The 12601-nt window shown below is 45.4% G+C and overlaps 2 protein-coding genes across 2 annotated transcripts; one reads left to right on the top strand and one right to left on the bottom strand.

The window, feature by feature from the left end:
• The first annotated feature begins 8586 nt into the window (after positions 1-8586).
• LOC131693900 (uncharacterized) lies at positions 8587-8988 on the top strand. The gene has a single exon (XM_058982167.1). The coding sequence runs from the start codon at positions 8587-8589 to the stop codon at positions 8986-8988; it is 402 nt and encodes a 133-aa protein (XP_058838150.1).
• A 791-nt stretch (positions 8989-9779) lies between these two features.
• Positions 9780-10846, bottom strand: LOC131693893 (transmembrane protease serine 9-like). The gene is made up of 2 exons (XM_058982148.1): positions 10795-10846; positions 9780-10569 (listed from the first exon to the last, which is right to left on the bottom strand). Exons 1-2 carry the CDS (start codon positions 10844-10846, stop codon positions 9830-9832), a joined length of 792 nt encoding a protein of 263 aa, XP_058838131.1. The 3' UTR covers positions 9780-9829.
• Between the last annotated feature and the right edge of the window lie 1755 nt (positions 10847-12601).

Raw genomic sequence — 12601 nt, 5'->3', positions numbered from 1 at the left:
CTCGGCTGCTGAATCAGTCATCGACTGAAGATAGTTCTTGATGTTGTTTACGAAGGTATTGTAACAATTTGCATCGGTTAGACTTGGTTTTAAGTTCGCTGCTCTGATGATCTCTTGTAATTCTTCGCCAACCGATAAGAATAGGAGTTGTGACCTTCGGACTGGGTCGTTAGCGTTATTGAGAGTAGCAGCAATCTCGAAATTCTCAATATAACGGTTCCACGCCTCCCACATTTTGTTAGCTGCCACACCATTTGGGAAAGGTTTAATATTATCCCAGCGGATGCTTGGCGCGACGGCGTCGGAGGTGTGGGTGAAGGCGGTTGGAGCGCCCCAACTCTGATCGATGTCCTTGGTCGAGGTCGAGGTTGAGGTTTGAAAGAAATTCATTGCTTTCGTAATATCAGCCAGTACATTTTCCATTCTCTGAAGACGGTCATCGGTGCTGATCGGTTTAGGGCTGCTTACAGTGTCGACGGGGGCTTCGCTGCTATTGCTACTGGTCGCTTGGCAAGAACTCAGTAGTTCATTAACCGAGTTGACACCGCTGGTGGACTCATCCTGCTCCCGTTGGTGGCTACTGTCGCCAACCTCATTGCACGAAAAACTGTTTTCCGCTTCAGAAACATCGTCAGGGAGCTGGTCACTCGTAACTTCCTGAGTACATTCTTCATTACTGTCCTCACACGCAGGTGCTCGAACGTATTTTCCGTTATTTGCCATTTTTTTAACTTAGTCGCAATCTGAAATATGGGATATATTCGGAACATGTAAAACAATATTCGCAATTCAATCGGGTGGTATTTATAAACTACCATTATTAACATAAAAGATCTGTCAACTAAAAAAAAAAATATTTTTGCAGGGGTCAAAGAAATACGTTCTGTTCGATTCCATTCAATTCCATTGAAAACTGTCAAAGTATTTTAATTTACTTAAAATTTTCCGCGGATGTCCCGTTCCACTAGTGCAGTGTGGTCTTACTGTGCCACTCTACATTTTTGCATGACTCGTTTTGCTGGGCATTGTGGTCTTACTGTGCCACTTGGATTGAATGGCCATTTTGTTTGGCGGACGTCACGTTCCGCCGGAACACTGTGGTCTTACTGTGCCACTGTGATTACATACAAGTACATTTTATGGACGACTCGTTTTGTTGAGCGCTGTGGTCTTACTGTGCCACTTGGGTTAAAAACCATTTTGTTTTGCGGACGTCCCGTTCCGCCGGAGCACTGTGGTCTTACACCACTTTGATTACATACAAAGAGTACTTTTATTTATTTTTTGAACGTTCCATTTCACTAGGCATTGTGGTCTTACTGTGCCACTCATATTAAACAGCCATTTTGTTTTGCGGACGTCCCGTTCCGCCGGAACACTATGTTCTTACTGTGCCACTGAATACAAGTACATTTTCCGTTTTCCACTTTGACGTGAATAACTTTGGCTGTGTAATTGCTTACCTGAATTAGAACACCAACGTATTTCTTTACCAAGCCACTAACCGATTTTAACTTACTAATTTATTGCCTCAAATTCAGGGAATTGGGGGTTCAATTTGAGCTTCTGGTTGATTTCTTTTGCTTTTATAATCTAAGCCAGGTATTTTGATATAGAAATAATGTTGAAAGACTGGCAGGATCGCCAATGTGGTTTTCTACGCCATAAGGAAATCAACCAGTGCGACGATCAGCAGCGACTTCGATTGCACGTCTTACCTCTTCAGCGTTAAGAATCCAAAAGCCGCGAATAATGGCGGTTTGCTTCTTTCTCGGCGGAAGTCGCTGTGAGTGTCGACTCAGTTATGTCGACGCCAAACAGTGTTCATGCAGCTTAACAGTTAGGTTGCTACTACACTATCTTATGCGGAAATTACACGCCACACAACGTCCACGGTAATGGAGATAATACAGACAAATCTGAATCACTAGGACACAGAACAACAACTGACGTCGCTTTGATTGGAGAGCCGTATCAGGTCTCCCCATGAGAACAGTAACTGGGTGGCTGTAATACAATTTAAGGGCAGTTTCCCGATTCAAGAAGTGGTAGAACGCTCATACGAGGGCTTCGTGATCGCTAAAACCAACGGCGTCAAAAAAAAAACAAGCAACCGATATAAATGGAGCAGGCACGGTGAATCCGTTTGCCAGAGATGGGTTGGTGAGGTCACCACCACCAATAGTAGCTGAAGTCACCCAGCAAGAGCAGGAGGAGGGGAAGCCGAAGCAACAGCAACAGCAGCAACAAAAACAACCGGAGCAGAGCGGAATGAGCTACACCCCACAAACGCCAAAGGTAGTGGTAGCGAGGCACTTGGTGGAGGAGCTCCACAAGTTCGTGGACACGAGAAACAATGTCCACAAAGACATTAAGGAGATGGTCATCAAAAGACGGAAGGCGCTACTGTCTGCCGTGAAAGAGTACGATACGGCAACGCAGAGGGCAAATTCAGCTGAGCGAGCATCGGCGTCGGCTAAGGCCACTATCCTCCTAGCCCCTCCGAAACAGGGTAAGGAGAGGCAGATTGCAGTGAAGAACACGCCAGTTCCCATAACTCCAAAGAGGACAAGATCCTCGCCAGGAGACGAAAGATCAGGCGGGTCAAAGAGGCAGACGCTCGAGGACGCTGTTGCTGTCGAAGCAAAGGACGCCACCTTACAGGGTGAAAGCTGGAGTATCGTTGTAGGTCGGAAGGAGAAACGCGGGAAACAGAAAAAAAGAAGGAGGAGCGAAAAGAAAAGGAAATCAGAATCCTCGACTCGTCAGAAGGCGCCTAAGGGAGAAGCCGTGCTCGTCAAAGCAAATGACGATACTACGTACGCAGCATTGCTCAAAAAGGTCAGAGAGGACCCGGAGCTGAAAGATTTGGGGGAAAACGTGTTAAGAGTCAGGCGTACTTAAAAAAATGAGATGCTCCTCGAGCTTAAGAAGAATACTACGACTAGTAGCTCTGCCTTGCAGGAGACTATAACTAAATCAATGGGTGGAAAGGCAGAAGTTAAAACCTTAAGCCCGGAGATGGTAATTGTGTGCAAGGACCTCGACGAAATAACGACGGAAGACGAGCTGAGAGGTGCTATGAAGCAGCAGTGCAAACTGGGCGAGGTGCACATGACGATCCGGTTAAGGAAAGGATACGGAGGAACGCAGCCAGCGATGATTCGTTTGCCGGTAACCGCTGCAGACAAGGCGCTGGAGGTAGGTAAAGTTACAGTTGGATGGTCGAGATGCCTACTGAGAGCCGCCCCACGAGTAAATAAACAAGCGGAGAAATGCTTGAAATGTTTAGGCTTTGGACATTTAGTAGGGGATTGCAAAGGCCCAGACAGATCCGGGATGTGCTGGAAATGCGGAGAGACGGGCCATCTTGCGAGAGACTGCACGCAGAGGCCGAAGTGCTTGCTTTGCACCCCAGCGGAAGGAAACGACCATCAGACGGGTGGCTTTAAATGCCCAGCCTACAAGAAGGCGACTGCAGGCCAACGGTGATGGAGGTGACCCAGATAAACCTGAATCACTGTGATACCGCACAGTAACTGTTGTGGCAGTCTACTACAGAAACTATGTGCGATGTCGCTTTGATCGCAGAGCCTTATCAAGTCTCCCCTAATTACGGTAACTGGGTGGCGGATAGATCAGGAACCGCTGTGATACATGTAATGGGAAGATTCCCCATCCAAGAAGTGGTAGAACGTTCCTACGAGGGTTTCGTGATAGCCAAAATCAACGGCATCTTCGTATGTAGCTGTTACGCTCCTCCAAGGTGGACAGTAGAGCAGTTCAGCCTAATGCTGGATCAGTTAACGGAGCAGTTGATCGGTCGGCAGCCGGTAATCATTGGTGGTGACTTCTACGCTTGGGCTGTGGAGTGGGGCAGTAGAGTAACCAACACAAAAAGGTATATCCTGCAGGAAGCTCTTGCGAAGTTAGAATATGATTGTGCAATAAAGTTTCTGTTATTTCGGAGAGACGGGAGGGAGTCTATCATCGACGTCACATTCTGTATTCATTCATTGACGGCGAACTTGGACTGGAAAGTATGCGAGAAGCATGCGCATACGTTACCGTATCAGTCAACGGAACCCTACTGCAGCACGGAGAAGGATGACCGGCGAGCTAAAGGTGAAGATGGAAGACTTCAATAAAGACCTCTTCGTTGAGACATTTCCGCCGAACGGCGGGACCTAGAACGTAGATGCGGCAGATCTAATAGGAAGGATTTTGACGGGTTGTAACGCGCTGCTTTTCTCAGAGCCAGAAGGCGAGCTCGGAGAGCAGTATCCGAGCTAGTTAGAGAAGAGCGCAAGGCAGCGTTTTGGGAAGCTAGTGCCGCTTTAAAATAGGAGATCAGACTTAGCAAATCAGATTGTCACAAGGAACTGTTCCGAGAAGTAGACGCCAATCTCTCGGGCGACGCGTATTGTGTCGTGATGGCGAAAACGAAGGGCTCGACGACGCCTGCCGAAATGTGCCCGATTAAGCTGAAGACAATCGTCGAGGGTCATTTCCCGAAGCACGATCCAACTGTCTGGCTACAAACAACGTACGGCGAAGAAGAAGGAGATAACACCTGAAATCAAAGAAAGCCCCCGGTCCGGATGAAATTCCAAACGTGGCGCTGAAAGTTGCCATCCTGTCATATCCGGACATGTTCTAGATGGTGCTGCAGAAGTATTTAAATGGATGCAACTTCCCCGAAATGTGGAAGGTACAGAAGCTGGTGTTGCTACCGAAGCCAGGGAAGCCACCGGGCGATCCGGCCTTGAATAGGCCCATATGTCTGCCGGATTCTCTCAGTTAACTCCTGGAATGAATCATTCTTAACAGGCTGACAAAATGAACGGAAGATGAGATGAACGGACTGTCCAAGATGTAGTTCGAATTCCGCAAAGGACCATAGACTATGGAGGCAATTCGGACAGTGCTCGAGAGTTCTGAGAAGGCATCTAAACAGAAGCGAAGAGGAGATCGATACTGCACATGTGGTCAAGACAGATGTGAAGAATGCATTCAGCAGCGCCAGCTAGGAAGCCATCGCTTCACAGAATAAGGGTTCCTAACTATCTATTCCAGATCCTGAAAAGCTACTTCCAGAGCAGAGACCTCTGTACGAGACGAACGAAGGGCAGAAGTCAATGTGAGTCACAGCGGGCGCTTCTCAGGGCCCTATTCTCGGTCCAACACTTTGGAACGGGATGTACGATGGGGTCTTAACCCTGCTGCTACCCAGAAAAAGATGGGTGGGTAATGTCTGCGACATAACCGGAGAGATGTAGAATACATAAGGAACACGTTCTTTAAATATTTTGATACTCATTGGAATTTTCGGACAAAAGGTGATTTGAGTGAGGAATATTTCAAATTATTCTTTACAAAAATGATGGTGGTCCTGAAAAGGACCGGTTTTGATGGCGTTGTTGGCCTTGGTGAGGGAGATGGCTAACGATGAAATTAATTGTTAGCATGAGGAAGTCGCGTAGTACTGGCCAATGGCAGAACAGATAATAATTGATTCCTGAAAATCAATTTTTCTTTATTCATGTAAATTATACATACTTACAAATCTAACAGAAGATTCCTGATCATATTTCTGAATCATTAGTGCGAACATTGTGTAATTTGGTTAAGTACAATGAAAGTTACAAACTTTCCAAACTCGACCTTCTGTTCCTTCAGAAATATTGAAATGGGGTGTCTATATTAAACCGTTAGTCGTGGTCACAATAAAAAAGATGGATGGGTAATGTCTGTCACATAACCGGAGCGTCGTGATTTCAATTCGAGACGTTAATTTAAATCTAATAATATTCAACAGAATCACGTTTGAATGGGAAATTTTCAAATAATTCTCTATGGTAATAATGGTGGTTCTGAAAAGAACCTTTGGTATCGGCGTTGGTGTTGATGGTGATGCGCTGGATCGTTGGATATTTTTGGCATGATAGTTACGTGCCTGGCGAACTGTTTTGTAGCCTCGAACAAAACGACAAGACTGGCTTCTTCGGGTACCATTACGGCTGAACTTTATAAGCTTAGCTCGACTTTGAAATCTTGCACAATCTCACGAATCAGACACTAGTAGGGCCATTTTGTTTGCTACTAGCACGGAGCTGCACAAAAAAACCATTTAATGCAGTTAGTTCACGGGGGCTGCCAAAAAGCTTGAATATAAGCATGCGACTTCAACGTTTCTCTTAAACACATGCAACAACACATTCGTTTTGGTAATACTGATAACAGTAGAAAGGAATGGAAAAGCAGTGCACGAAACGAGCGAGAGGATAATTTAAATTTTTGTTCCGTGTGCAAGCTACTTCTTTCCACACAACGTATTATGTTGCTTGTTGAAAATTTGCTACACACCTTAAAATGAAAGTTTCAGTTTAACTCTCGCTAGAGCACAATTGATTGGTCCTGAAAAGAACCGTTGCTTTTATTGTAATTTACGCCCACTCCCACAAACCGACCAAGTAGGCATCACTGGCTTCATTACGGCTGAGTTTTGTAAGCGTAGCTCGACTTTGAAGTAATACACAACCTTACGAACCAGACGCTGGAATGTTAGCCAGCGGATTAGTTGCTCCGTTGCCCTCTAGTTGGGGCGAAATACTAGCACGGCGACAGTTCCTGATCGGTAGTTGGTTGCGATGGGCCACCAGTAGCTGGGGCACTTTTGCGGACCGTCATCATCGCCAACTTCTTTCCTCCGGTGGACTGGCTGCTTGCTAGTGCTTGAACAAATACGAATGATGAGAAAAACCGACCGACCAATATTCATATATGAAAACACGAGAAAGCACTACTATCGCTCTCCCGCTCGTTTTCGTGCCATTCCTGTGCCTTTCCTTTCCGTTCGGCTACCAATACTAGCATAACCAAAACGAATATTCTGTCCTTCCATCGCCTTCAATTTAGTGGCCAGTGCTAGCAAACTTGCATGTTCAGTTTTTCAATAACAACATTTTCAATATTTTCAAAGGATGTTGCAGATTTGAAAAGAAGGAAGGAGAAGATTTTCACAAATTTAAATTCTTTTGTCTTATTTGTTAGCGCTGATAAAGGCTATTTAGTTTGCTACTAGCAAGGAGCTGCACAAACAAATCGATTTCTGCAGTTAATTAACGGAGGCTGCCAAAAAGTTCGAATAAAAAGATGCGACTAGTGTACTTTGCACGTTCTATATTTTATCAATACTAGAGAGGATCAATAAAATAATTCAAATTGTAATAGCGACATGCAATTGTGGCAACACTGGCGAAGAGATGGTGGGGGAACACGCACATTCGTTTTAGTTATGATGATAGTAGCAGCAGAAAGGAAAGGAAAAGCAGTGCGCGAAAACGAGCAAGAGAGGATAATTTAAATTCTCTTTCTTTCTTTCCACACATCGTATATTTTATATAGCTTTCTGAAAATTATTTGTTATACACCACAAAATGTAAATTTCAGTTTAACTCTTATTACAACACAATTAATTGGTCCTGTAAAGAACCGTTTATTGTTTTATTGCGGGAGCATAATTCAGACGCACTCCCCGCGGACACGGTGAGCCACAAAGCACTATTTTGCATCCTCGAACAAACCGACCAAGTAGGCATCGTTGGCTTCTCGGGGCATCATTACGACTGAGCTTTGTAAGCGTGGCTCGATTTTGCAGTCCTGCACAATCTCACGACCCAGACGCTGGAACGATAGCCTACTCTGTTGCCCTTTAGTAGGGGGGGAAATTCTTGCAGGGCGACAGTTCCTGATCGGGTTGCGATGAGTCACCAGTAGCTGGGGCACTTTTTCCGACCGTCGTCATCGCCAACTTCTTTCCTTCGGTGGACTGGCTGCTTGCTAGTGCTTGAACGAATACGAATGATGAGAAAAACCGACCAACAGATATTTATATAATCGCGCTAATATGCACTACTATCGCTTTCTCGCTCGTTCTCGTGCCGTGCATGAGCCTTTCCTTTCCGTCCGGCTTCTAATGGCCTAACCAAAGGAATATGCCGTCTTTCCCCCACCAACTGCTTTCGTCAAGCAACCCAATGCGAATAATCATAAAACAAACATGTAGTGGACCTATATATAAACTTTTCATTATTTTATTGTTCGGTTGGTCCACCATTTTGACGGCTCTGTGCGGGATGGGCTGAAAATTTTCACTTTTCCGAGTCGTTTTCGAAAGATTTTTCAAAAACACAATTTTTTGTTATTAGTGCATGTTATACATACTTCAAATTTTAATACAGCATAGAGGAACATATTTTCAACAAATTGGCCTAAAAATCAAATCATTCTGTTAAGTATGATAAAAGTTATTAACGTTCAAAATCTGACGCGGCACCGCAGCCGATATTTTGAAACGGGACCCCTATATTGAAAGCTTAAATGTATTCTACATTAAAAGTGGAAATCGTGGGTTTCGCGGACGACGTGTCACTAACGGTGATAGGTGAGACACTTGAAGAAGTGAAGGTATCGGTGACCGAGACAATAGACGCGATTGAGAGCTAAATGAACGGGATCAAGCTGTAAATAGCTCACCACAAGACGGAGGTGTTGTTGTTCGGCAACTGCAAAGCAGTACAGCGGATGCAGATCGAAGGCGGAGGGCACGAGATTGTATCGGAACTTGCACTGCAGGAATTGGGAGTAATAATCGACGACCGGTTGAGCTTCAATCACCACGTTGACTACATCAGCGAAAAGTCGGCGAAGGCAACGAACGCAATAGCGATAATTATGCCAAACGTTGGTGGTCCGCGAAGCAGCACGAGACGTCTGCTATCTGCTGTATCGTCATCGATAGCGCGATATGGGGTTATTGCTTGGGGTGCGGCGCTGAAAATCAAGTGGAACCGTGAACAGTTGAACAGTGCTTACAGAACAATATCGTGTGTGTTATCGCTGGGATCCTCCCCCAGGGTGATGCAGATGGGGATCATCCCGGCGATAACTACGATTGATACAATCGGAGAAACACCAAAATCGTGAGGAAGATAGTAAGAGTCGATTCGATGGGGAGGTGGCAGCAGGAATGGGACTGTTTAGAAAAAGAAAGGTGGACCTACCAGCTCAACCCAAATCTGTCGACGTGAGTTAATAGAAAGCACGGAAAGGTGAACTTCCATTTGACACAGCTCCTGTCGGGCCACGACTGCTTCAGGAAGTGCCTTCATTGATTCGGGCATGCAACATATTCGTTGTGCCTGGAGTATGAGAACATCGAGGAGACACCGGCGCATGTGGTCTTTGAATGTCCGAGGTTCGAAGCGACACGCAGAGAGATGCTTGAGACGAGAGGGCCAGGCACCAACTCGGATAATGTCGTCTACAGAAAGACAAGTGACGTGAACACGTGAAACGAGGTCAACAGAGTGGTGGCGCAGATCATGACTACCTTACAGCAGAAATGGCGTGATGAACAGCGACTGACGGTTTCCGGAGAGCAATCACCGCCGGGAAACTATCCGCTAGAGTAGACTGGAGACGCCTCGCTCCACTCGGAATCGCCGGGCCGACCACGACCCGAGAGAATTTTAGCGAAAACCAATAAAGAATCGGATCAGGAGAACTTCTTTCGTCAAGGAATTCTCTGTCGGCGTAAACCAGATTCACCGCCGAGGACTAGGCTGAGTAGACCGCGACGGGACACAGCCAAGTGCGGGTCGTCCGACACTGACCCTCATTTAACTTCACAAAAGAAAATGATAATTTTTTTAAAAGAGAATTTACCCAAATTTTGATCTTAACGCGCTTTATTGTGGATCGAAGTAATGTATACCATTCATCATTACTATATTCAGTGTTTTTTGTAATTTGAATGTGTTTCGTTTTACCTAAACGGTGACTGTATGGGGCAAGGGTGACAGCATTTGTGGATTCCATGCACAGTTATTATATGATAATTATCCAATGGTATGTTCATAGCCTTAAAGATCCATGCTGCATGAACATTAACACTAGCAAACAACGTGGTGTTATAAATTGAACACGGCAATCCACCACCAATCCCAACGAGAAATCCATTGTTCACCAGTGGCTCACCGTTTGAAACAATTGGACATGAGCTTCCGTCGGTTTGTACGTAGTTACGGTAGGGTTGATTTGCAGTTGACTCAGTCAACAAGTTGACTTTCATTTCGGTGTATTGCAGTTTTTCTGCTATCGAACCATTGAGCAGTTTCCAGCCGGATACGGTAACGCCCGGAAAGTGATCATAATTAATATTAGGAGGTATGGGAACTGGGAGAACGAAACTGTTGAAATCGATGATTACAGATGTTTTGATCAGCGCTATGTCAAACTCGTTTGTTGATGCATTGTAATTGTCGTGCTCGATAAATCGAGCCACCTTGTAGGCTGTTCCATCAGTGCCAGTCGAGAAGATTGTTCCCACGACGACCTGGAATTCGTTTGGATCTTCTCCGACGGTGCAATGAGCTGCTGTCAAAAGTAACTGACATTGAATTATCACAGCACTGCAGACAAACTGATCGTCCCCCTTGCGAAGAGAGGCCTGATAAGTAAACTGTCCGGGCGTCGCCTGCTGTGATGCGTTTATGAGCAGAAACCCTGCAATGAGTCGCGTTGGTGACGGGGATGATTTTTCGATATATGTCGTTTCTCATTGAAGAACACCAGGGCAGAGGATTTCACTGGTTTTGCACTTTCTATCAGAAATAGGAATGAAACACGTCTGGTGGCCTGCTTTTCTGCTAGAACCAGTGCAACCCACCGCCCCGGGGTTTTTCACTGATAAACCTCAATAGAAAAAAAAACATTTCGAATGGAACTTACTGCCACCGAAGGTGACAATGGCAATGGTTGCTGTGACTACAAGTGAAAACATTCTAACATAGCTTTTTTGATGGCTCAGGCTTTTAGCTTTTATAACTTGATGTTCTAAATTAAATAATGTTAGATAATGCCTTTATAATTTTCGCAAAATTTATTATCATTCACGGTTCAGTGCTGTCGAAGCATCACCTACAACGACCAAAAGAAAACAGGTAACGTTTGGAACGATTTTTTCTATGCTGATTTCTGACTGTTATAAAGCCTCTTTCCATTAATGGATGTTTCACAGAAAACCATTAACATGCAAGATTTCATTTGATTTGTTTTTTTTCAATCAACATACACCAAATAGAGGATGTGTGTGAATGGAATAATGAACTGATCCATTTTTTATTTTTTAAATATTTTTGTCTCCCTCCCTATATATGCTTTTCACAATATTACCATAGCTAAGAAGCAGCTCGGGGTCCAAATTGGCCAACTTCCCCCTATCCTTCAAGAATGTGAGTAGTATCTCTTCCTGTGGTGAGTTGTTCGATTGTGTGTCCCGATCGAGGAGGGCAGGTTATGGAGTCGCCGCACGTCTTCGATTTTCGGGCAGTTTTAGAGTGGTTTTGGTGCTGTTCTGTGAGTCTTGTATTGCATTGGAGGGTCAACGAGGGTGATGGTGTGGGTATGAATGATCTTTGTGTGTCCTACCCGTAGGTGCGAGAGTGTTCTTTGTTTCCTCCGGTTTTCGCAGTCTGTCCACTTCGCGGGATCTCTTTTTACCATCGGTGGGTAGCCTCGTAGGTTCCTCCAGTGGGCGATAAAGTGCTCGGAGATTTTCGCTTTGAATGCCCTAATAACGTCAGAGGGACTTCTTTGGAAAAAAGAACCCGTGAATGGCGACGGAGTGCTGCCAAACGGCCCGGGAACCCAGCATATGGTAGTAAACGAGTCGCAGGATTGCTCTATGGCTTGAACGTAGGTGTGCTTGGACTCCCCCGATTTCAGTGCTTTGATAACCGAGAGGGAATCGGATAAAATCACAGCCGGAGTATCTTCAGGTTTCTTGGTGATGGCAATGGCAACTGCATTTGCGGAGAAAACTGAGCAAACTCTCTCCAATTCCGCTCACATCCGCCCCACGCCCTCGTTAAATTTCTAACCGTCAGTGTACATATGCGCATGCAGATCTTAATTTCGGCTAAGCAGTCTCTTATGGATTAAAACGAATTATGTTATGTTTACTCCGACGTTTCGATGCAGGGTTGGCATCATCTTCAGGGGACACTGTATATTCGAGAAAATTTGTTTTACATAGATGAAAAACGCGCAAAATATGCGCATGATTAGGGTATTTGCTTTCAACCATTTGGAGGAATTTAGCTCTGACTGTACTGGGAGGGTCACCTGCTCTGGCAGATACAGCCAGGCTACTGTCTAAGTTTGGGACACGCTAGAGCCACGCGCGGTTGCGGACATGATGAAGCTGTGCGATTGTAGGGAGAGGGTTATTGGTAAAAATGGTATGGATGTCCATGGGTGTTTGTAGCAGGTGACATTCATCACCAGATGTCTTCTCTAAAAAGCCAACGGCTCCTTTCAGGACAGCTTCCGCTAGTGCCCATCGGTAGGGAAGTACGCCGGTCTCAACGCAGACGGCTTCGGCGGGGGGTGCTGGGCACTAAATTCGCAGCCAGTCTGACTGCTTCGTGATACAACGGTGACAAGATATCTACTAATCCCTCCCAATTGCGATTGAGGCCGTAGAACAGGCGACTATGGATGAAGGCCTGGCTGATGTTGAGTGCGGTTCACCTAT

This window comes from Topomyia yanbarensis, chromosome 3 (assembly GCF_030247195.1).
Source record: "Topomyia yanbarensis strain Yona2022 chromosome 3, ASM3024719v1, whole genome shotgun sequence".
Taxonomy (NCBI): domain Eukaryota; kingdom Metazoa; phylum Arthropoda; class Insecta; order Diptera; family Culicidae; genus Topomyia; species Topomyia yanbarensis.
This window is presented reverse-complemented; position numbering and strand designations above follow the sequence as displayed.

Excerpts from the sequence above, each read along its gene's own strand:
- LOC131693900 (XM_058982167.1), top strand. The coding sequence starts at position 8,587 with ATGCAGATCGAAGGCGGAGGGCACGAGATTGTATCGGAACTTGCACTG.
- LOC131693893 (XM_058982148.1), bottom strand. The coding sequence starts at position 10,846 with ATGTTTTCACTTGTAGTCACAGCAACCATTGCCATTGTCACCTTCGGT. Across the intron at positions 10,570-10,794 it reads CATTGTCACCTTCGGTGGCA|GGTTTCTGCTCATAAACGCA; the intron begins GTAAGTTCCATT and ends GACTCATTGCAG.